Source organism: Pseudophryne corroboree, chromosome 4 (assembly GCF_028390025.1).
Source record: "Pseudophryne corroboree isolate aPseCor3 chromosome 4, aPseCor3.hap2, whole genome shotgun sequence".
Classification (NCBI taxonomy): domain Eukaryota; kingdom Metazoa; phylum Chordata; class Amphibia; order Anura; family Myobatrachidae; genus Pseudophryne; species Pseudophryne corroboree.
The window spans coordinates 769,735,401-769,760,504 of NC_086447.1; the positions used below are offsets into that span (position 1 = coordinate 769,735,401).

Sequence of the window (25,104 nt, forward strand, 5' to 3'; positions counted from 1 at the left end):
GCACACACACAGGGAATGCTCTGACTGAGGACAGGACCCCACAAAGTCCTTTGGGGAGACAGAGAGAGAGTATGCGAGCACACACCAGAGCGCTATATAATGCAGGGATTAACACTATAACTGAGTGATTTTTCCCCCAATAGCTGCTTGTATACATATATTGCGCCTAAATTTAGTGCCCCCCCTCTCTTTTTAACCCTTTGAGCCTGAAAACTACAGGGGAGAGCCTGGGGAGCTGTCTTCCAGCTGCACTGTGAAGAAAAAATGGCGCCAGTGTGCTGAGGGAGATAGCCCCGCCCCTTTTTCGGCAGACTTTTCTCCCGCTTTTTTATGGATTCTGGCAGGGGTAATTTATCACATATATAGCCCTGGGACTATATATTGTGATGATTTGCCAGCCAAGGTGTCTTATATTGCCCTCAGGGCGCCCCCCCCCCAGCGCCCTGCACCCATCAGTGACCGGAGTGTGAGGTGTGCATGAGGAGCAATGGCGCACAGCTGCAGTGCTGTGCGCTACCTTGTTGAAGACAGAAGTCTTCTGCCGCCGATTTTCCGGAACACTTCTTGCTTCTGGCTCTGTAAGGGGGCCGGCGGCGCGGCTCCGGGAACGAACACCAAGGTCGGGTCCTGCGGTCGATCCCTCTGGAGCTAATGGTGTCCAGTAGCCTAAGAAGCCCAAACTACCACCTGTTAGGTAGATTTGCTTCTTCTCCCCTTAGTCCCTCGCTGCAGTGAGTCTGTTGCCAGCAGATCTCACTGTAAAATAAAAAACCTAAATATACTTTCTTTCTAGGAGCTCAGGAGAGCCCCTAGTGTGCATCCAGCTCAGCCGGGCACAAGATTCTAACTGAGGTCTGGAGGAGGGTCATAGTGGGAGGAGCCAGTGCACACCAGGTAGTCCTAAAGCTTTCTTTAGTTGTGCCCAGTCTCCTGCGGAGCCGCTATTCCCCATGGTCCTTACGGAGTCCCAGCATCCACTTAGGACGTCAGAGAAATAATTACTATCACTCAAATGAATCTCGTGATAATTGTAGTATTTATTTGTATATGATTGTACATCGACCAAACTATCAGCAACCAGTCCACGTAAATTATTGCACAAATGTGTATGTAATAAGGAATAGCAGTATCTAATTATTTCTATTCCATATCTATTATACCATACCCTCCAACTGTACCTTTTTAATAGGTACAGTACCTTTTTTTTATGGTCTGTACCTATTTTTGGCTCTAAAAGCTTCCATTGAAAGTATAGGAAAAGGGGCGTGGCCACGCCCCCTTTACCCGTGACCACGCCCCTTTTTCTAATTTGTACCGGTTTTTATGTGTCAAATGTTGGAGGGTATGTTATACTTATTTGGACATGCCCTGGGATCACCACCTTTGACAAGAGGTTTCCTGCGCTCATTTCTCAACAGCAGCAAAACACAAACTCCTGCTATTAGACACATAAATCTAGTTGAAAATGGGCCCATGCCGTTTGTCTTCTCCACTGAGACCCTCAATTTAATAGCGTTCTGGAATTCTACCATAGCAGGCCTGGCCTGAGCCTTTGTGGCAGCAAGCTTCTACAGCTGACCGTCCCCACCATGGACATGTCAGCTTTTGCTGATGCTGAGTTATTGCACAACATTGGTTACTGGCAGTGCTAGTCACGTTTAATGTTGTTACACCACCGGCAGTCCTGCTACTATGGCACCGATGGCGCCGCTAGAGGGAGCTGCTGGCTTCAAATAATCCTGTTTGGCCACACATGGCCTGTATACAGAAGCGCAGGGCATGCTGGGAGGATATGGGTGCAACCGGCGATTGGGCTGCCCGCGGCCGCCATGTTAGGCGTTGTAATGTATTGTTATAAATAAAGTTGAGCGGGCAGGCGGCCGGCCGGCTGCTGCGGGTCGGAGGACGCGGATAGCGGTGTGTGCGGATTAGGGGCTGTGGGCTTCCGGTGTCGCTTTGAAGTGGAACCGACGCTGGAGAGTCGGGGCTCGCACCTGCGCCGGAGACATGAGAGAGATGTTCAGGTAACCGAGTCGCCGGTGCCCCGGCCTGTGCTGCTAGTGTTATGTCACGTAGCCTCGGGGACGGTGTGTGCCTCTCACTGCCGCCATACACAGCGCGGCCTGCTCTGTGGGATGGCAGCTGTACGGAGCCTGGTCTCCCTGGCCGGGCTGTTCCCTGTGCTGTAGGGATCATAACACCTTCCGCCTGCTATGTGCCCTGAGCAGTAGGTATTGACGTCTCCCCCCTGTCTGGCCTGTGGGGATTATGCTCCCCACCACTCGGACACATTGTCTACACTGCTGTAGGGATCATGACACCTTCACCTTCTGCCTGTGCCTGAGATCTGCCCCTGCAGGGGTTGTGCACCTTAAGGTAGGTATACTGACATGATGTGCACCCAGCTGATGTCAGCCTGACATATCGAAACCTGGGTATACATTGAGAGATGTTAATGAAGGACAGAACGATCACTTTGGCAGATGTATTAACCTGGAGAAGGCATAAGGAAGTGATAAACCAGTGATATGTGCAAGGTGATAAAGGCACCAGCCAATCAGACCCTAACTGTCATTTACATATTGGAGTTGATTGGCTGGTGCCTTTATCACCTTGCATTTATCACTGGTTTATCATTTCCTTATGCCTTCTCCAGGTTAATACATCTGCCCCGTCCTTCATTAGCATGCATCATGTTACTTGTGCTATCGTCAGGTTTGATGTGCAGCACATCAAACCTGACGAAGTTCCTAGCGACTGTGGGTACCTGCATATCTGGGATTCATACTGCCTGATATGAGCTTATGTGAGTGCTATGTCTGTCCGATCCGCTGTATCGGACATATTGCTCAGTGTGTACCCAGCTTTAGCGTAATGGTTACAATTGAAAGACCGTAAGCTCGTGCTCAACCAGATGGGCCTGATGGGGTTGTAAAACCATGGTAAAAACTATATACAAAAAAAAACTAAAGGCAGCACAGTATGAAATGCAATAGTTATTGTGTTGAGGCTGGGGTGTGGGGTGTAAATTCTCATATCTTCGAAGGCACACTTTTCAGGGCTCAAGCATTTCTTCAGTGCCTTAACTTGTGTAGCCATAATTATTAGCGTTGCAATTTTTTTTGCAGGAGTTGAACCTTTCCAGGTAGAAATCAGGAATACAAAGTATTGCATGCGGAATGTTAGATCACTTGTAGTTCTGTCAGGCTATTTAGGCACCTGCTTTTGGGAATGAGCAATGTCTATCACGGTTTGATTTTACTCATGTGAATAAACTTTCTATTTCCGCTCTTCCATAAGAATGTGGCTTATTTGCAAAAATCGTTTTTAAGGTTATGCGGATGAGGTATATAAGTGCTCCATCACTTTCCATGCATGTACACCTGCCATTACTTTCTCAAACAACTTCAGTGTACTCAATGCTTTGAAGTATATTTGCTACATATTCCTTCGATTATGTTGACAGCAGGTTCCATAACTGAACGGTAATGTCTGAGCAAATTCGACCGGCTGCTATGGTCTACAAACTTGCTCAAATTGAGCAATTACTACTGTAGTGTGTTAAACTTAATATGCTATTTGCTTGCTCCTTCTTTAAAGAAATTGATGTAAAAGAGGAGCCACTTCATCAAGGTACTGTTTTGTCTGGTGCACAGAAAAAAAACAACAATGCAGGTGCACACTCTAAGCCAGGGCTTGACAAATTTTTAGAAAATTTAGGAGCCAGCTTAAAAGTTCAGGAGCCAAACTATACGTAATAGGCCACACCACAGTGCCCCCAGTACATAGTAGGCCACACCACCGTGCCCCCAGTACATAGTAGGTCACACCACAGTGCCCCCAAAATGTATCAATGTGTAAAATGTAATGTACTGTGTACATGGAAGCAAGGCTGCTGTCCCTGCAGATCATGTCTTGGCTGGGAGCTATGACACTAGTAGAATGACCTAGATAATAAAGATAAATTTAGATTTTATTAGATGTTAATAGAAGTCACATGTCAAACCATTTACATACGGATGAGTGTTAAGTGTGTTTCAGTGTGCAAGCATTAACACTATGGGTGAGTGAAGCAGCTGCAAGGGTGAAGGTGTTTCCTGTAGGGAGTACCTTCCTTGTATAGCTTGGACTAATTGTCTATTACTATACAGGTACGTCCCTTATACCGCTACAGTATGTAGCTAATATCAGGCCCCTCAATTTGTTCGGACTGTGCAGGTGCAGCGTTCCCCTCCCTGGTGGCACTTACTGGTAAGTCCATTGCTGTGATCGCAACGAGGCTTGTATCTTCATCCTGGAGGGTCAAGAGGTTGCTGCAGTATCTGTGGTGTTAAAGTCCACAGTCTTGGGGTCTATTCACGGTACCATTCAGATTCCACATTGTGCCACATAAAAAGGTAGTAGGTGTTTCTTCTTGGCGTCTCCTGAGGGAAGGTCTTTTATCCTGTTTGCTGGCAGGCTTTGCGCTCAGTTGCTAGCCATGGGTTGCTGAGGAGCTCTTCAGTGCCAGGTTCTTCGACACTGCCACTGTGCCTCCCGGGTAGCAAGGGGAGTCCTTTGTCCAGCTACTGGCGGAATGTCTGATTGCAGACTCTGGCCGGTGAGGTGCTGTGAGTTTACCAAAGCAGGGTTGCTGATACTGCTGCCATGGCACTCTGGTTATGTGTGTCCTGTTGTGTTACTAACTGGAGGGCCAGCACTGTTTTCGTCACCTGCAGTGCGTCCTGCAGGGACCTCACATATTCCGAATACAAGGCTCCTCCAATCATATAATGGGGATGAATTCCTAATTTGCATGACTGCTGCTAGATTCGATATTCTGAAGTGTGGAGTGGTTGGAACTGAGTTTTATTTTTAAGTTAAACTTCACTCTGATCACTGACAAGCCGGGGTCTCTGCAAATCTATTCGCCATGGTGTCCTGGCCCCTGGGATTTGTCGAGCCCTGCTTTATGCACTATGGGGTTGATTGAATAGTGCCGGGAATGAGCTTCTAGAGCTGTTCAGTTCAGCTCTATGCCAAGTTGGGGGAATACCTGTACTTGCAGACTAAACATAGTGTTTAGTCTGAGAATGCCAATTCTCGTCACTAGTGACTCGCTGTGATGCTGTTTGCGCAGTGGTAGGGTACAAAATAACATCGCGGACCTCATTTTGACTTTCTCTAGCAAACATAGGATATTGGGGAGACTTAGTACGATGGGGTATAGACAGGGTCCAAAGAAGCCGGTGCACTTTTAATTTCTTCACTGGGTGTGCTCCTCCCCTCTATGCCCCCCTCCCACAGGCCGTTTAGAAAAAAGTCCCCTCAGGAGAGGGTGCACATCACTGAGCTCCAGAGTTTTCTTCAACTTCTTATAAACTTTTATTTCTCTAACGTCCTAAGTGGATGCTGGGGACTCCGTAAGGACCATGGGGAATAGCGGCTCCGCAGGAGACTGGGCACATCTAAAGAAAGCTTTAGGACTATGTGGTGTGCACTGGCTCCTCCTCCTATGACCCTCCTCCAAGCCTCAGTTAGATCTCTGTGCCCGAACAAGAAGGGTGCACACTAGGGGCTCTCCTGAGCTTCTTAGTGAAAGTTTTAGTTTAGGTTTTTTATTTTCAGTGAGACCTGCTGGCAACAGGCTCACTGCATCGAGGGACTAAGGGGAGAAGACGCGAACTCACCTGCGTGCAGAGTGGATTGGGCTTCTTAGGCTACTGGACATTAGCTCCAGAGGGACGATCACAGGCCCAGCCTGGATGGGTCCCAGAGCCGCGCTGCCGCCCCCCTTACAGAGCCAGAAGGCAGAAGAGGTCCGGAAAATCGGCGGCAGAAGACGTCCTGTCTTCAACAAGGTAGCGCACAGCACTGCAGCTGTGCGCCATTGCTCTCAGCACACTTCACACTCCGGTCACTGAGGGTGCAGGGCGCTGGGGGGGAGCGCCCTGAGACGCAATAATAAACACCTTGGATGGCAAAAGAATGCATCACATATAGCTCCTGGGCTATATGGATGCATTTAACCCCTGCCAAAATACATAGAAAAACGGGAGATAAGGCCGCCGATGAGGGGGCGGAGCCTATCTCCTCAGCACACTGGCGCCATTTTCCCTCACAGCTCCGTTGGAGGGAAGCTCCCTGTCTCTCCCCTACAGTCACTACACTACAGAAAGGGTTATAAAAGAGAGGGGGGGCACTAATTATGCGCAGTATTAAAGATACAGCAGCTATAAGGGGAAAAACACTTATATAAGGTTATCCCTGTATATATATAGCGCTCTGGTGTGTGCTGGCAAACTCTCCCTCTGTCTCCCCAAAGGGCTAGTGGGGTCCTGTCCTCTATCAGAGCATTCCCTGTGTGTGTGCTGTATGTCGGTACATTTGTGTCGACATGTATGAGGAGAAAAATGATGTGGAGACGGAGCAGATTGCCTGTAATAGTGATGTCACCCCCTAGGGGGTCGACACCTGAGTGGATAAACTGTTGGAAGGAATTACATGACAGTGTCAGCTCTGTATAAAAGACAGTGGTTGACATGAGACAGCCGGCTACTCAGCTTATGCCTGTCCAGACGTCTCATAGGCCGTCTGGGGCTCTAAAGCGCCCGTTACCTCAGATGGCAGTTATAGACGCCGACACGGATACTGACTCCAGTGTCGACGGTGAAGAGACAAATGTGACTTCCAGTAGGGCCACAAGTTACATGATTGAGGCAATGAAAAAAATGTTATTACACATTTCTGATAATACGAGTACCACCAAAAAGGGGTATTATGTTCGGTGAGGAAAAACTACCTGTAGTTTTCCTGAATCTGAGAAATTAAATGAGGTGTGTGATGATGCGTGGTTTTCCCCCGATAACAACTGATAATTTCTAAAATGTTATTGGCATTATATCCTTTCCCGCCAGAGGTTAGGGTGCGTGGGAAACACCCCCTAGGGGGGATAAAGCGCTCACACGCTTGTAAGGGCTCTACCCTCTCCTGAGATGGCCGCCCTTAAGGATCCTGCTGATAGAAAGCAGGAGGGTATCCTAAAATGTATTTACACACATACTGGTGTTATACTGCGACCAGCAATCGCCTCAGCCTGGATGTGCAGTGCTGGGTTGGCGTGGTCGGATTCCCTGACTGAAAATATTGATACCCTAGATAGGGACAGTATATTATTGCCTATAGAGCATTTAAAAGATGCATTTCTATATATGCGTGATGCACAGCGGAATATTTGCCGACTGGCATCAAGTCTAAGTGCGTTGTCCATTTCTACCAGTAGAGGGTTATGAACACGTCAGTGGTCAGGTGATGCGTACTCCAAACGGCATTTGGAAGTATTGCCTTATTAAAGGGAGGAGTTATTTGGGGTCGGTCTTTCAGACCTGGTGGCCACGGCAACAGCTGGGAAATCCACGTTTGTACCCCAGGTCACCTCTCAACATGAGAAGACGCCGTATTATCAGGCGCAGTCTTTTCGTGGACAAGCGGGCAAAAGATTCCTCATTTCTGCCCCGTGACAGAGGGAGAGGAAAAAGGCTGCAGAAATCAGCCAGTTCCCAGGAACAGAAACCCTCTCCCGCCTCTGCCAAGCCCTCAGTATGACGCTGGGGCTTTACAAGCAGAATCAGGCACGGTGGGGGACCCGTCTCAATGAATTTCAGTGCGCAGTGGGCTCACTCGCAAGTAGACCCCTGGATCCTTCAGGTGATATCTCAGGGGTACAAATTAGAATTCAAGACGTCTCCCCCTCGCCGTTTCCTAAAGTCGGCTTTACCAATGTCTCCTTCTGACAGGGAGACTGTTTTGGAAGCCATTCACAAGCTGTATTCCCAGCAGGTGATAACAAGGTATCCCTCCTGCAACAGGGAACGGGGTATTATTCCACACTGTTGTGGTACCGGAGCCAGACGGCTCGGTGAGACCGATTCTAAATCTAAAATCTTTGAACACTTACATACAGAGGTTCAAATTCAAGATTGAGTCACTCAGAGCAGTGATTACGAACCTGGAAGAAGGGGACTACATGATGTCTCGGGACATCAAGGATGCTTACCTTCATGTCAAAATTTACCCTTCTCATCAAGGGTACCTCAGGTTTATGGTACAGAACTGTCACTATCAGTTCAGACGCTGCCGTATGGATGGTCCACGGCACCCCGGGTCTTTACCAAGGTAATGGCCGAAATGATGATATTCCTTCGAAGGAAGGGAATTTTAGTTATCCTTTACTTGGACGATTCCCTGATAAGGGTAAGATCCAGGGAACAGTTGGAGGTCGGTGTAGCACTATTTCAGGTAGTGATGCGGCAGCACGATTGGATTCTTAATATTCCAAAATCGCAGCTGGTTCCGACGACTTGTCTTCTGTTCCTAGGGATGATCCTGGACACAGTCCAGAAAAAGGCTTTTCTCCCGGAGGAGAAAGCCAGGGAGTTATCCGAGCTAGTCAGGAACCTCCTAAAACCGAGCCAAGTCTCAGTGCATCAATGCACAAGGGTTCTGGGTAAAATGGTGGCTTCCTACGAAGCAATCCCATTCGGCAGATTCCACGCAAGAACTTTCCAGTGGGACCTGCTGGACAAATGGTCCGGGTCGCATCTTCAGATGCATCAGCGGATAACCCTGTCACCAAGGACAAGGGTGTCTCTCCTGTGGTGGTTGCAGAGTGCTCATCTTCTAGAGGGCCGCAGATTCGGCATTCAGGACTGGGTCCTGGTGACCACGGATGCCAGCCTGCGAGGCTGGGGAGCAGTCACACAGGGAAGGAATATCCAGGGCTTATGGTCAAGTCTGGAGACATCACTTCACATAAATATCCTGAAGCTAAGGGCCATTTACAATGCTCTAAGCTTAGCAAGACCTCTGCTTCAAGGTCAGCCGGTGTTGATCCAGTCGGACAACATAACGGCAGTCACCCACGTAAACAGACAGGGTGGCACAAGAAGCAGGAGGGCAATGGCAGAAGCTGCAAGGATTCTTCGCTGGGCGGAAAATCATGTGATAGCACTGTCAGCAGTATTCATTCCGGGAGTGGACAACTGGGAAGCAGACTTCCTCAGCACGACCTCCACCCGGGAGAGTGGGGACTTCACCCAGAAGTCTTCCACATGATTATAAACCGTTGGGAAAAACTCGACAGGTATTGCGCCAGGTCAAGGGACCCTCAGGCAATAGCTGTAGACGTTCTGGTAACACCGGGGGTGTACCAGTCAGTGTATGTGTTCCCTCCTCTGCCTCTCATACCCAAGGTACTGAGATTGATAAGATGGAGAGGAGTAAGCACTATATTCGTGGCTCCGGATTGGCCAAGAAGGACTTGGTAACCGGAACTTCAAGAGGTGCTCACGGAGGATCCGTGGCCTCTACCTCTAAGAAGGGACCTGCTCCAGCAAGGACCCTGTCTGTTCCAAGACTTACCGCGGCTGCGTTTGACGGCATGGCGGTTGAACGCCGGATCCTGAAAAGGCATTCCGGATGAAGTCATCCCTATCCTGATCAAAGCCAGGAAGGATGTAACCGCAAAACATTATCACCGCATTTGGCAAAAATATGTGCGTGGTGCGAGGCCAGTAAGGCCCGACGGAGGAAATTCAACTGGGTCGTTTCCTACATTTCCTGCAAACAGGAGTGTCTATGGGCCTGAAATTGGGGTCCATTTAAGGTTCAAATTTCGGCCCTGTCAATTTTCTTCCAAAAAAGAACTAGCTTCAGTTCCTGAAGTTCAGACGTTTGTAAAAGGGGTACTGCATATACAGCCTCCTTTTGTGCCTTCAGTGGCACTTGGGATCTCAATGTAGTTTTTGGGTTCCAAAAGTCACATGGGTTTGAACCACTTAAATCTGTGGAGTTAAAATATCTCACATGGAATGTGGTCATGCTGTTGGCCCTGGCCTGGGCCAGGCGCGTGTCAGAATTGGCGGCTTTATCCTGTAAAAGCCCATATCTGATTTTCCATTCGGACAGGGCGGAATTGAGGACTCGTCCTCAGTTTCTCCCTAAGGTGGTTTCAGCGTTTCACCTGAACCAACCTATTGTGGTGCCTGCGGCTACTAGGGACTTGGAGGACTCCAAGTTGCTAGACGTTGTCAGGGCCCTGAAAATATGTTTCCAGGACGGCTGGAGTCAGGAAAACTGACTCGCTGTTTATCCTGTATGCACCCAACAAGCTGGGTGCTCCTGCTTCTAAGCAGACTATTGCTCGTTGGATTTGTTGTACAATTCAGCTTGCACTTTCGGTGGCAGGCCACAAGGAAGGTGGGCTCATCTTGGGCGGCTGCCCGAGGGGTCTCTGCTTTACAACTTTGCCGAGCAGCTACTTGGTCAGGAGCAAATACGTTTGTAAAATTCTACAAAATTGATACCCTGGCTGAGGAGGACCTGGAGTTCTCTCATTTGGTGCTGCAGAGTCATCCGCGCACTCCCGCCCGTTTGGGAGCTTTGGTATAATCCCCATGGTCCTTACGGAGTCCCCAGCATCCACTTAGGACGTTAGAGAAAATAAGAATTTACTTACCGATAATTCTATTTCTCGTAGTCCGTAGTGGATGCTGGGCGCCCATCCCAAGTGCGGATTGTCTGCAATACTGGTACATAGTTACTGTTACCAAAAAATCGGGTTATTGCTGTAGTGAGCCATCTTTTCTAGAGGCTCCTCTGTTATCATGCTGTTAACTGGGTTCAGATCACAAGTTGTACGGTGTGATTGGTGTGGCTGGTATGAGTCTTACCCGGGATTCAAAATCCTTCCTTATTGTGTACGCTCGTCCGGGCACAGTATCCTAACTGAGGCTTGGAGGAGGGTCATAGGGGGAGGAGCCAGTGCACACCACATAGTCCTAAAGCTTTCTTTAGATGTGCCCAGTCTCCTGCGGAGCCGCTATTCCCCATGGTCCTTACGGAGTCCCCAGCATCCACTACGGACTACGAGAAATAGAATTATCGGTAAGTAAATTCTTATTTTTCGCTATGCTGTTTGGGCAACAGCATACTTGCACTGTGGGAGTTGGGGGTGGTCACCCGCTATAAGAGGTGTCAGAGCTGCTTCCCTGCCGCAGGACCACCGTCCTGGGAGGTTTTGTACAGCGGAACACTGCGCCTTAGCTGTCACAATCGCAGCGCGCCGCACACCCCTAACATACGCCTGAAGGTGACGACTATGGGGAGTACAAGCCGGGGGGCCAACTAGGGGGATCCCCCGGATCATGGTGCGGCTAAAGGCGGGCGCGTCATACGGGACCCTCCTGGAGGAGACCCGCTAGAGCCCCCATGTAGACTGGCTAGTGGTGGCTTAAACTAGCACTTGTGTGATGTTTTTAAGCAACATAGGAGACATTGCCAGTATAAAAATCTCTGTAGCTCTGGTGCAATTGGGGGGGTGGAGCTACCTCAGAGCGGGACCAGTGGCATTTTGGCGCCTGCCTCTGCTTAATGCAGCAGCAAGCACACACAGCTCCTCTTGACTCACAAGACACGCTGGATGTGTCTGGTATTCTGATTACTGTGAACATGGGTAAACACAAACTATGCAGTGTTATGCCACACCAGATTCTCTCCCTTATCTGATTCTGTTTCATGTGAACAATGCAGCCAATCTTCACAACTCGGAAGGGGCTGGGGGAGAGGGACTAGAGCCATCCTGGTTAGGGGCTCTTAAGACTATGATGTCTGATGTCATCACAACTCACTGCTAATGTTCAGAAAACTCAGGCACTACAACAGGCTGTTGCAGACGTAGCCACTAGGCCAGATATTACACATCCACACACACACACACACACACACACACACACACACACACACACACACACTCAGGACCACAAGCGTGGTTTACCTGCTCTGCTCTCTGATTCAGATGAGGAAATACAGGAGGATGGGGATGACTTGTATCCCGTTAGTGGGGATTCCGCTTCTGCTCAGGGTATTGAACCCTTCATTCTGGCGATACGGGACGTGTTAAAGCTCCCTCTAGAGGATGCTGCATCACAGCAGTCGTTTTTCTTTACACAAAACAAGCCTAATGTCACTTTCCCTGATCCTGCATACTTAGGTGACCTATTTAAATTAACCTGGAAAAATCCAGACAAAAAATACCAAGTGTCAAAACAATTATTGCACACTTTTCCATTTGCTCCTTAAGGTAGGAAATTCTGGGATGAGCCCCTGGGAGTTGACATCTCAGTATCTCGACTGTCAAAAAAGGCAGTGCTGCCTGCCCCGGGCTCCTTTACCATAAAGGACCCTGGGGACAGAAAGATAGACTACACTAAAGTCTATCTACACAGCAGCAGGTGTATTGCAAAGGCCAGTCATATTGGGTTGCTGGATGATCCATGCCATTCATACGTGGGCTACTCTGATTCAGGAGGGTCTCTCCGGGGATATGCCTCTGGTCACTATGGTGACTCTCCTGAAGCACGTTCAGGACACTGCCCGTGTTCTGTGTGACTCACTCAAGGAAATGGGCAATAATGCTAGGACCTCTGCCAAGTTCCGTATGGAAACCCTTTGCTCTATAGTTCTGGCTTTGGAATCTGGGGACTACATGGTCTCCTTGGACATACAGAATGCTTACCTGCATATTCCTATAGCAGTGTCACATCAACAATACCTGAGGTTTGCTTTTGGCAACATCCATTACCAGTTTTGGGCGTTACCTTTTTGGTTTAACAACGGCTCCGCGAGTCTTCACCAAAGTTATGGCGGTGATGACGGTGGTACTCCGCCGTCAAGGGGTCAGGATACTGCCGTATCTGGACGACTTGTTAATCCTGGCAAATTCCCCAGATCTTCTCCTGTGTCATCTGGATATGACGGTCCGGTTTCTAAAAGCCCACGGGTGGCTCATCAACTGGAAGAAATCCTCCCTGGTCCCTGCTCAGAGCATGGTGCACCTGGGAGCGCTGTTAGACACTCACAACCAGAGGTTCTTCTTGTCTCAGGAGAAAGTCCTGAAGCTTCAGGACAGGATTCGTTGCTTCCTTTCTCGTCCGCAAGTGTCGATACATTCGGCTATGCAGGTGCTGGGCCTCATGGTGTCAGCATTCGACATGGTGGAGTATGCTCAATTCCATTCTCGCCCCCTCCAGAAGCGGATTCTAGCCAAGTGGGGACGTCCTGCCTCACCAGATCAGGTCTCACATGATCTCATTGACTCTGGAGATCCGTCTGTCGCTGCTCTGGTGGCTCCAGGACCAACAATTGTGCAGGGGCCGTCCCTTCTGGATATCCAACTGGGTCCTGTTGACGGCAGATGCCAGTCTAAGAGGTTGGGGCGCGGTGCTGGAGCAGCACTCCTTACAGGGTCGGTGGACCAAGGAGGAATCTCTCCTCTCGATCAACATTCTGGAGTTGCGGGCGGTCTTCAATGCGTTGAACCTGACCCAGCATTCAATTCAGAACCGTCCTGTTCAAGTACAGTCGGACAACGCCACCACAGTGGCTTACATAAATCATCAAGGCGACACTCGAAGCCATTTGGCAATGAAGGAAGCCTCACGGATTCTACAGTGGGCAGAATGCCATCTACCGGCAATATTCATTCCGGGAGTCCTGAATTGGGAAGCGGACTTTCTCAGTCGTCAGGACGTGCATGCCTCCATCCAGAAGTGTTTCAACTCCTCGTGGAAAGGTGGGGTCTTCCAGATGTGGATCTGATGGCGTCAACACAATCACAAGGTTCCGGTCTTCGGAGCAAGGACAAGGGATCCTCAAGCAGCATTCTTGGATGCGCTGGCGGTGCCGTGGAGGTTTCGGCTGCCGTACGTGTTCCCTCCGGTGTCACTCCTGCCCAGGGTAATTCGGAAGTTCAAGCAAGAAAAAGGAAATCTGCTTCTCATAGCTCCAGTGTGGCCCAGACGGCACTGGTTCTCAGACCTGCAAGGCCTATCGTCAGAGCGTCCACTTCTACTTCCACAATGCCCAGACCTCCTCGTTCAGGGCCCTTGTGTCTACCAGGACCTAGCCCGGCTATCTTTGACGGTGTGGCTCTTGAAGCTTCCGTCTTGAGGGCTAAGGGTTTTTCTGAAGAGGTCATTAAAACTATGTTGCGGGCCCGGAAACCGGCTTCTGCTCGGATTTACCATAGGGTCTGGCATTCATACTTTGGTGCGCATCTAACAATTATGACGCTTCCAAGTTTAGTACAGCCAAACTTTTGGCTTTTCTGCAGCAGGGCCTAGATTTAGGCCTGCGTCTGGCCTCCCTCAAGGTTCATATTTCTGCCTTGTCGGTGTGGTTTCAGAGAAAAATTGCGACTTTACCTGATGTTCATACTTTCACTCAGGGTGTGTTGCGTATCCAACCTCCCTATGTCCCGCCTGTGGCTCCTTGGGACTTGTCGGTGGTTTTAGAGGCGTTGCAGGAGCCTCCATTTGAACCTCTTGGTTCAGCTGACCTTAAGTGGCTTTCCCTTAAGGTGGTGTTCTTGCTGGCTATTGCCTCTGATAGTGTCGGATCTGGGTGCCTTGTCTTGTAGTTCCCCATATCTGATTTTTCACTGTGACCGGGCGGTTCTTAGGACTCGTTCCGGATATTTACCTAAGGTGGATTCTTCGTTCCACCTTTATCAGGAGATTGTGGTTCTAGCCTTTGTCTCTCCTGATTTGTCTCCCAAAGAGCGGTCTTTGGATGTGGTACGGGCTCTCCGTATCTATGTGAAGAGAACTGCTTCTATTCGAAAATCTGATTCTCTTTGTTTTGTTTGGATTTCACAAACGTGGCTGGCCTGCTCACAAGCAGACCCTGGCCAGATGGATTAGAATGGTGATTGCACATGCTTATGTGAAGGCTGGTCTGTCAGCTCCTGCTCACATTACGGCCCATTCTACTCGGTCTGTTGGACCTTCTTGGGCGGCCCACCGTTGTGTGACCCTTGATCAATTGTGCAAGGCGGCTACGTGGTCCTCCGGGAACACGTTCATAAGGTTCTATGCCTTCGATACTGCCGCTTCCCAGGATTTCCTTTGGACGCCGGGTTCTTGTGCCCACTACAGTGCGTCCCCTCCCATAAGGAACTGCTTTAGGACATCCCCATTGTCCAGACTTGTGGAGCCCAGTGTACCCCGCAGCAGAAAACGAGTTTTATGGTAAGAACTTACCTTTGTTAAAACTCTTTCTGCGAGGTACACTGGGCTCCACAAGGCGCCCACCCTGATGCACTTAGCTTCTTTGGGTTGATATGGCATTAGCCGCTGTCACTTCTCTTGTCATTAGTGTGGTGTATGTGGCTACTAACCGTTGTAGTCTCTTTTCCTGCTACTGCATTGGGCTGGTTAACTAAAACTGAGCTCCTGTGCTGGGAGGTGGGGTGATATAGGAGGCGGCGCTGTGCATTCTGGGTACAGTCAAAGCTTTGAGTCTGTTGGTGCCTCGGATCAAGATCCTACTCTACACCCCATTGTCCAGACTTGTGGAGCCCAGTGTACCTCGCAGAAAGTTTTAACAAAGGTAAGTTCTTACCAAAAAACTCGTTTTTTGTTTAAGGTTTTTTGCGTTCTATAATGCACCTTATTGTATTTTTAGATGTGCTACTAGAAGATTTACTGTGCACCGAAGAAATTCTGCTTTTTGTGCCTTTTTGGGACGGGTCTGTGATTATGGGTGCCAGAAGACCTTACCAAGTGGCTTTTTAGTCTAATTTTAAAATTTATGTAATGAGTGTTGCATACAAAAAGAATTAGCTGTGCCATTGTAACCTGACCAACTAATCCTTTATTCCTTGCACATGTTTGGTATAGCATGAATGGCCATCTGGAGGTCCAGCCTCATAAACATTATGGCATCACCTCTCCAATCAGTTTGGCTGGTCCCAAAGAAATTGATCACATTTACACTCAGAAGCTGATTGAATCAATGAGACCATTTGGAGTGTTTGAAGATGACCGGGAGCTTGGCCACAGGTACTTAAAATGATTATTATGGAGCAGACTTATCTGACTCCTCTGGGTACTGTCCAGTTTCACCCCACACACGTCTGCTTCCTCTGTGAAGGAAAGGTGAATAATTTTAAAAAAATCTATACAAATGAAACATGTTTTTGAGGTGCGTAGAGTGACGTAAAGTTAACAAAATAGAATGTTTCCTGGTGCAATCTCTAAAGAGTCTGATTAAAGCTCACCAGGCTTGTCCGTCACACTAGGCTGACTGCTTAATTATGGAAATATTGTGCTCCGAAACATTGCTAAAGGACTGCATTATGTAATATACATTGGGGGCGATTGAAAGGTTTTATGGGTGCCTATATTTGCATATCTCCAGTCACATGACCATATGCAAATATTTGTTCCAGTGCAGCGCACCCATTTGTTTTTTGTGCTCATTAGCGCAAAGCGGATAAACCTGACTAAATTATTGGGAGTGACAAATGTAAAATTCCGGACTTCCTGCTCAGGAGGGGGTGAGAAGAAATAATGGCACCTGCAGCATGCATGCCAGATTAGCACAACAATTATTTTGTCGGTGCAGGGCACCTAAAAAAACATTTGAATCAGCACCATTATGTCTAGAACACAGCAGTGCTGCTCTTTCACAGATACTGTCCTAAGCTGGTTCAGACACGTTTGATTGTAGTTTTCTTCATTCTTGAAACAAACTGTATAGAGCTACTGCTATCGTTATGGAATGCGCTGTCCATCACACTTGTAAGTACAGGGTCTCTCCTGGTTTCTGCCCATTTTCCTTTGTCTTATAACAAGTGCCATGTCTCAGTCACCTTATTCATTGACTGGTCTCCATTGCAAGTCCAGGATATGATCATGCTGTTTTTTAAATCTGCTTTTTTTCAGGATGTTTGTCTTGGGCAAATTAAATAACTTGGTCAAAGAATGGATTGCTGAAGTTGGGGAGTGTAAGGTAAATCCTGGTTTTGCTTTTCAAATGATTGGGGCAGAAGCGCTGGGAACCTGCTGATGCCTTCAGTTTGCAGTCTACTACATTTACCCCAAAGCCTGTCCTTAGACACTAGTGACCGGTTCATGGCCCATGTCTGTCTGCTATGCTGTATCTCTATATAGACTACATACATTATGGGGTGTATTCAATAACTGTCGGAAGCTGCGGTCTTGTCGGAAAGACTGCAGCTTCCAGCAGAAATAGGTTGGAAGGGGTTCCGACCTATTCAATAGGGGACGATTTTTTCCGACAAATCGGGAATCACGTGGATCGGCGGAATAGCCACCGATCCACGTGCTTCTGTTGGAAATGGGGCCAAATCCGACAGGTTTTGGCTCCCTTTCCGACAAACTCAATCAGACTTGAAAACAAGTCTGATTTGAAGTGAGGAGACGAGCGGTGCTGGGGGAGCTGAGATCGGCGGCCGGCGGGAGGAGCTGCCTGTGGGGGGACATGTCTGCGGCAGGGGGAGGCCGCAGACATGTCCCCCCAGCCAGGCACCTCTCTCCCTGCAGCGCCGCCTCACGCCGCAGGCATGTCGTGTGTCCCCCAGCCCTGCCCCCCGCAGCCAGCTCCTCCCGCCAGCCGCAGATCTCTGCTCCCCCGGCCGCCGACCCGCTCATGCCCCCCGCCATTAATCCCCACCCCTGGCCGCTGCTGTCAGTGCGGCTGCTGACTGCAGCGGCAGCACATGACCCTGTGTACGGCCAAATCCGATAGTCTGATTTGGCTGTCCATTGAATAGGGGGAATGGATCCGACACTTACTGAATGACATGCACTAAGGAGTATATTCAATATCTTCTAATATACTAGTAAAACGTGTAAGTGGGTATGACCCATGGTTTCCAGTGTCCCTGTAGCCAATACAGCAGCTGTTGGTACTACTGTAGGATAGCATTTGGCGTTCAGAACGGTTTTATTCAGTTTATTTACTGTTGGTGAAGACATTAGAGCCGTCTACAGTGAACTCTAAATGCTGGTAACACACAGTGCAGTTCTAATGCACAAGGACACTGGAGTCTAACAATAAAACGGTTATATATTTTTTTTTTTTTAATTATTATACAGAACCTCCCCCCCACCCTTATATCGGCAGCTGGAGGCAAAATCTTCACCTTTGGTTCCTATCGGCTTGGCGTTCACACTAAAGGTTTGTTAGCATCCACATTTATATTGGATATTCTCTAGTTGCTGTTGTCTTGGATAATGAATTGAACCTTTGTATTTTTTAGGTGCTGATATTGATTCTCTCTGTGTTGCTCCCAGGCATGTGGAACGGTCAGATTTCTTTCAGTCATTTGTGGAAAAGCTGAAGCTCCAAGACGGAATAAGGAATGTTAGGGTAGGTGAATGCTTCTGAGCTAGGTGTGTTGTACCAGTTATAATAGCCTGAGCCCTGAAATATCAATGTGCTAAAGCAAGAGCCAGCCCAATCACTACTGCACCTATCTTCCCATGGATGAGCGGCTAGTTCCTTGTATTAAAGCGTTGTTCTGTTTAATTTATTTTGTTAGGCAGTTGAGGACGCCTTTGTGCCTGTGATAAAGTTGGAGTTCCTGAATATTGAGGTATGTGCCTAAAGAATAAAGTTAGTTTTTATTAAATGCAATAATAATGAAACTTAATTTGAAAAGCTCATAGTGCTCAGCTTGGTAACTTATTGCATTAAACCTACTTTTCTCTAACGTCCTAGTGGATACTGGGGACTCCGAAAGGACCATGGGGAATAGCGGCTCCGCAGGAGACTGGGCACAAAGTAAAAGCTTTAGGACTAGCTGGTGTGCACTGGCTCCTCCCCCTATGACCCTCCTCCAAGCCTCAGTTAAGATTTTGTGCCCGAACGAGAAGGGTGCAATCTAGGTGGCTCTCCTGAGTTGCTTAGAGTAAAAGTTTAAATAGTTTTTTTTATTTTCAGTGAGACCTGCTGGCAACAGGCTCACTGCATCGAGGGACTAAGGGGAGAAGAAGCGAACTCACCTGCGTGCAGAGTGGATTGGGCTTCTTAGGCTACTGGACATTAGCTCCAGAGGGACGATCACAGGCCCAGCCATGGATGGGTCCCGGAGCCGCGCCGCCGGCCCCCTTACAGAGCCAGAAGAGTGAAGAGGTCCGGAAAATCGGCGGCAGAAGACGTCCTGTCTTCAATAAGGTAGCGCACAGCACCGCAGCTGTGCGCCATTGCTCTCAGCACACTTCACACTCCGGTCACTGAGGGTGCAGGGCGCTGGGGGGGGCGCCCTGGGACGCAATGAAAATACCTTAGATGGCTAAAAATACATCACATATAGCTCCTGGGCTATATGGATGTATTTAACCCCTGCCAGTTTTCCACAAAAAAGCGGGAGAAAGGCCGCCGAAAAAGGGGGCGGAGCCTATCTCCTCAGCACACAAGCGCCATTTTTTCCTCACAGCTCCGTTGGAGGAAGGCTCCCTGACTCTCCCCTGCAGTCCTGCACAACAGAAACAGGGTAAAACAAGAGAGGGGGGGCACTAAATTGGCATATTAATATATACAGCAGCTATATTAGGGAAAAACACTTATATAAGGTTATCCCTGTGTATATATATATATATATATATATATATATATATATATATATATATATATATATATATATATATATAGCGCTCTGGTGTGTGCTGGCAAACTCTCCCTCTGTCTCCCCAAAGGGCTAGTGGGGTCCTGTCCTCTATCAGAGCATTCCCTGTGTGTGTGCTGTGTGTCGGTACGATGTGTCGACATGTATGAGGAGGAAAATGGTGTGGAGGCGGAGCAATTGCCTGTGTTAGTGATGTCACCCCCTAGGGAGTCGACACCTGACTGGATGGTCTTATGGAAAGAATTACGTGATAGTGTCGGCACTTTACAAAAGACTGTTGACGACATGAGACAGCCGGCAAATCAGTTAATACCTGTACAGGCGTCTCAAACACCGTCAGGGGCTATCAAACGCCCGTTACCTCAGGTCGATACAGACACTGACACGGACACTGACTCCAGTGTCGACGGAGAGGAAACAAACGTATTTTCCAGTAGGGCCACACGTTACATGATCACGGCAATGAAGGAGGTTTTGAACATTTCTGATACTACAAGTACCACAAAAAAGGGTATTATGTGGGGTGTGAAAAAACTACCCGTAGTTTTTCCTGAATCAGATGAATTAAATGAGGTGTGTGATGAAGCGTGGGTTTCCCCCGATAAAAAACTGCTAATTTCTAAAAAATTATTGGCATTATACCCTTTCCCACCAGAGGTTAGGGCGCGTTGGGAAACACCCCCTAGCGTAGATAAGGCGCTCACACGCTTATCAAAACAAGTGGCGTTACCGTCCCCTGATACGGCCGCCCTCAAGGAACCAGCTGATAGGAAGCTGGAAAATATCCTTAAAAGTATATACACACATACTGGTATTATACTGCGACCAGCAATCGCCTCAGCCTGGATGTGCAGTGCTGGGGTGGCTTGGTCGGATTCCCTGACTGAAAATATTGATACCCTGGACAGGGACAATATATTATTGACTATAGAGCATTTAAAGGATGCATTTCTATATATGCGAGATGCACAGAGGGATATTTGCACTCTGGCATCAAGAGTAAGTGCGATGTCCATTTCTGCCAGAAGAGGATTATGGACGCGACAGTGGTCAGGGGATGCGGATTCCAAACGGCATATGGAAGTATTGCCGTATAAAGGGGAGGAGTTATTTGGGGTCGGTCTATCGGACCTGGTGGCCACGGCAACGGCTGGAAAATCCACCTTTTTACCCCAAGTCACCTCGCAGCAGAAAAAGATACCGTCTTTTCAGGCTCAGTCCTTTCGTCCCCATAAGGGCAAGCGGGCAAAAGGCCACTCATATCTGCCCCGGGGCAGAGGAAGGGGAAAAAGACTGCAGCAAACAGCCTCTTCCTACGAACAGAAGCCCTCCTCCGCTTCTGCCAAGTCCTCAGCATGACGCTGGGGCCTTACAAGCGGACTCAGGCACGGTGGGGGCCCGTCTCAAGAATTTCAGCGCGCAGTGGGCACACTCGCAAGTGGACCCCTGGATCCTGCAGGTAGTATCTCAGGGGTACAAATTGGAATTCGAGACGTCTCCCCCTCGCCGGTTCCTGAAGTCTGCTTTACCAACGTCTCCCCCCGACAGGGAGGCGGTATTGGAAGCCATTCACAAGCTGTATTCCCAGCAGGTGATAATCAAGGTACCCCTCCTACAACAGGGAAAGGGGTATTATTCCACGCTGTTTGTGGTACCGAAGCCGGACGGCTCGGTGAGACCCATTTTAAATCTGAAATCCTTGAACACTTACATAAAAAGGTTCAAGTTCAAGATGGAGTCACTCAGAGCAGTGATAGCGAACCTGGAAGAAGGGGACTACATGGTGTCTCTGGACATCAAGGATGCTTACCTCCATGTCCCAATTTGCCCTTCTCACCAAGGGTACCTCAGGTTTGTGGTACAGAACTGTCACTATCAGTTTCAGACGCTGCCGTTTGGATTGTCCACGGCACCCCGGGTCTTTACCAAGGTAATGGCCGAAATGATGATTGTTCTTCGAAGAAAAGGCGTCTTAATTATCCCTTACTTGGACGATCTCCTGATAAGGGCAAGGTCCAGAGAACAGGTAGAGGTCGGAGTAGCACTATCTCAAGTAGTACTACGACAGCACGGATGGATTCTAAATATTCCAAAATCACAGCTGATTCCGACGACACGTCTGCTGTTCCTAGGGATGATTCTGGACACAGTACAGAAAAAGGTGTTTCTCCCGGAGGAGAAAGCCAAGGAATTATCCGACCTAGTCAGGAACCTCCTAAGACCAGGCCAAGTGTCAGTGCATCAATGCACAAGGGTCCTGGGAAAGATGGTGGCTTCTTACGAAGCGATTCCATTCGGCAGATTCCACGCAAGAACTTTTCAGTGGGATCTGCTGGACAAATGGTCCGGATCGCATCTTCAAATGCATCAGCGGATAACCCTGTCTCCAAGGACAAGGGTGTCTCTCCTGTGGTGGTTACAGAGTGCTCATCTCCTAGAGGGCCGCAGATTCGGCATTCAGGATTGGGTCCTGGTGACCACGGATGCCAGCCTGAGAGGCTGGGGAGCAGTCACACAGGGAAGAAATTTCCAGGGCTTGTGGTCAAGCATGGAAACGTCACTTCACATAAATATCCTGGAACTAAGGGCCATTTACAATGCCCTAAGTCAGGCAAGACCTCTGCTTCAGGGTCAGCCGGTGTTGATCCAGTCGGACAACATCACGGCAGTCGCCCACGTAAACAGACAGGGCGGCACAAGAAGCAGGAGGGCAATGATGGAAGTGGCAAGGATTCTTCGCTGGGCGGAGAATCATGTGATAGCACTGTCAGCAGTGTTCATTCCGGGAGTGGACAACTGGGAAGCAGACTTCCTCAGCAGACACGATCTTCACCCGGGGGAGTGGGGACTTCACCCAGAAGTCTTCCACATGATTGTGAACCGTTGGGAAAAACCAAAGGTGGACATGATGGCGTCCTGCCTCAACAAAAAACTGGACAGATATTGCGCCAGGTCAAGGGACCCTCAGGCAATAGCTGTGGACGCTCTGGTAACACCGTGGGTGTACCAGTCAGTGTATGTGTTCCCTCCTCTTCCTCTCATACCAAAAGTACTGAGAATCATAAGAAGGAGAGGAGTAAAGACTATACTCGTGGCTCCGGATTGGCCAAGAAGGACTTGTTACCCGGAAATTCAAGAGATGCTCACGGAAGACCCGTAGCCTCTACCTCTAAGAAAGGACCTGCTCCAGCAGGGACCATGTCTGTTCCAAGACTTACCGCGGCTGCGTTTGACGGCATGGCGGTTGAACGCCGGATCCTGAAGGAAAAAGGCATTCCGGATGAAGTCATCCCTACCCTGATCAAAGCCAGGAAGGATGTAACCATACAACATTATCACCGTATTTGGCGTAAATATGTTGCGTGGTGCGAGGCCAGGAAGGCCCCTACAGAGGAATTTCAACTGGGTCGTTTCCTGCATTTCCTGCAAACAGGAATGTCTATGGGCCTCAAATTAGGGTCCATTAAGGTTCAAATTTCGGCCCTGTCAATATTCTTCCTAAAAGAACTGGCTTCTGTTCCTGAAGTTCAGACGTTTGTCAAGGGAGTACTGCATATACAGCCTCCTTTTGTGCCTCCAGTGGCACCTTGGGATCTCAATGTAGTTTTGGGATTCCTAAAATCACATTGGGTTGAACCACTCACCACTGTGGACTTAAAATATCTCACATGGAAAGTGGTAATGCTGTTAGCCCTGGCTTCAGCCAGGCGTGTCTCAGAATTGGCGGCTTTATCCTATAAAAGCCCTTACCTAATTTTTCATACGGACAGGGCAGAATTGAGGACTCGTCCTCAATTTCTTCCTAAGGTGGTTTCAGCATTTCACTTAAACCAGCCTATTGTGGTGCCTGCGGCTACTAGGGACTTGGAGGATTCCAAGTTGCTGGACGTAGTCAGGGCCCTGAAAATATGTTTCCAGGACGGCTGGAGTCAGAAAATCTGATTCGCTGTTTATCCTGTATGCACCCAGCAAGCTGGGTGCTCCTGCTTCTAAGCAGACGATTGCTCGTTGGATTTGTAGTACAATTCAGCTTGCACATTCTGTGGCAGGCCTGCCACAGCCAAAATCTGTAAAAGCCCATTCCACACGGAAAGTGGGCTCATCTTGGGCGGCTGCCCGAGGGGTCTCGGCTTTACAACTTTGCCGAGCAGCTACTTGGTCAGGGGCAAACACGTTTGCTAAATTCTACAAATTTGATACCCTGGCTGAGGAGGACCTGGAGTTCTCTCATTCGGTGCTGCAGAGTCATCCGCACTCTCCCGCCCGTTTGGGAGCTTTGGTATAATCCCCATGGTCCTTTCGGAGTCCCCAGCATCCACTAGGACGTTAGAGAAAATAAGAATTTACTTACCGATAATTCTATTTCTCATAGTCCGTAGTGGATGCTGGGCGCCCATCCCAAGTGCGGATTGTCTGCATTACTTGTACATAGTTATTGTTACAAAAATCGGGTTATTGTTGTTGTGAGCCATCTTTTCAGAGGCTCCTTCTGTTATCATGCTGTTAACTGGGTTCAGATCACAAGTTGTACGGTGTGATTGGTGTGGCTGGTATGAGTCTTACCCGGGATTCAAAATCCTTCCTTATTGTGTACGCTCGTCCGGGCACAGTATCCTAACTGAGGCTTGGAGGAGGGTCATAGGGGGAGGAGCCAGTGCACACCAGCTAGTCCTAAAGCTTTTACTTTGTGCCCAGTCTCCTGCGGAGCCGCTATTCCCCATGGTCCTTTCGGAGTCCCCAGCATCCACTACGGACTATGAGAAATAGAATTATCGGTAAGTAAATTCTTATTATCCCAAATATGTTTCTTGGGTGCCACGTTTATCTAGTTATATTGTATATAGTACTTGTGGTGGGCAGATGACCTATGTAGTTGTCCTAAGTTGTTGTTTTTTTTTTTTCCTCCATAGATTGACTTGGTTTTTGCTAGATTGCCCTTGCAGTGTATCCCTGATGATCTGGACTTGTGTGATGATTCACGATTGAGGAGCTTAGACATAAGGTGCATCAGAAGCTTAAATGGTAAGCACAATCATTGCAGGAACACAGTGTCCTAAATTTGTTACAGCCTATACCAAGTTAATTAAAGGGGCACCAATGACATTTATTGCTCTACCATCCGATCTGGGATGGGGGGGGGGGGGGGATGGTGCTTAGAGGTCGAGACTGAGGTGTTAGGAGTAAGCCCTCCCACCTGTTGCAGCAGCTCTGTTTAAGGGGCAATTCCATTAACCGCTGTAAATTAAAGGGGGGTACACACCGAGCGTTGTTCAATTAATTTTTACGCAAACTGACTAGAGCGGTCCCCCCCCCCCCCCCCCCTCTACCACGTCACCCTCCCTCGCATGGCACACACCGCGAGAGAAGTCTCCCGTGTACCCTCCTTAACACTAACTGAATCCCGGGTGGTAATTCAACTATAATAGGTGCTTTTGTAACTTTGCACTGGGTCAGTGAGGCTATAGGAGTGAGCTGCCGTGCTATAAGATGACCTTCTACTGGAATATAGGCTTACAAATTAAGAGCACACTGGGATATTACAGTGAGTGTAAGCTGCTATTTTTTTTTTCTTTAAATTTCACAGTAAAATTTACCTTTATCAGTTAAATTCCCCCCTGTATGTGCCTGGTACA

The 25,104-nt window shown here is 48.6% G+C and overlaps 1 protein-coding gene across 2 annotated transcripts in view; it reads left to right on the plus strand.

Moving 5' to 3' along the window:
* Nucleotides 1-1,774: 1,774 nt before the first annotated feature.
* The window catches only part of PAPOLG (poly(A) polymerase gamma), an 86,997-nt gene continuing 63,667 nt past the window's right edge, over nucleotides 1,775-25,104 (plus strand). For both annotated transcript variants that reach the window (XM_063918218.1, XM_063918219.1), the window contains exons 1-7: nucleotides 1,775-2,024; nucleotides 15,717-15,878; nucleotides 16,764-16,830; nucleotides 17,940-18,021; nucleotides 18,104-18,213; nucleotides 18,386-18,439; nucleotides 24,382-24,493. In XM_063918218.1, coding sequence (XP_063774288.1) covers nucleotides 2,008-2,024; nucleotides 15,717-15,878; nucleotides 16,764-16,830; nucleotides 17,940-18,021; nucleotides 18,104-18,213; nucleotides 18,386-18,439; nucleotides 24,382-24,493 — 604 coding nt within the window. In that variant the 5' untranslated portion in view covers nucleotides 1,775-2,007. The remainder of the gene's footprint in view (nucleotides 2,025-15,716; nucleotides 15,879-16,763; nucleotides 16,831-17,939; nucleotides 18,022-18,103; nucleotides 18,214-18,385; nucleotides 18,440-24,381; nucleotides 24,494-25,104) is intronic.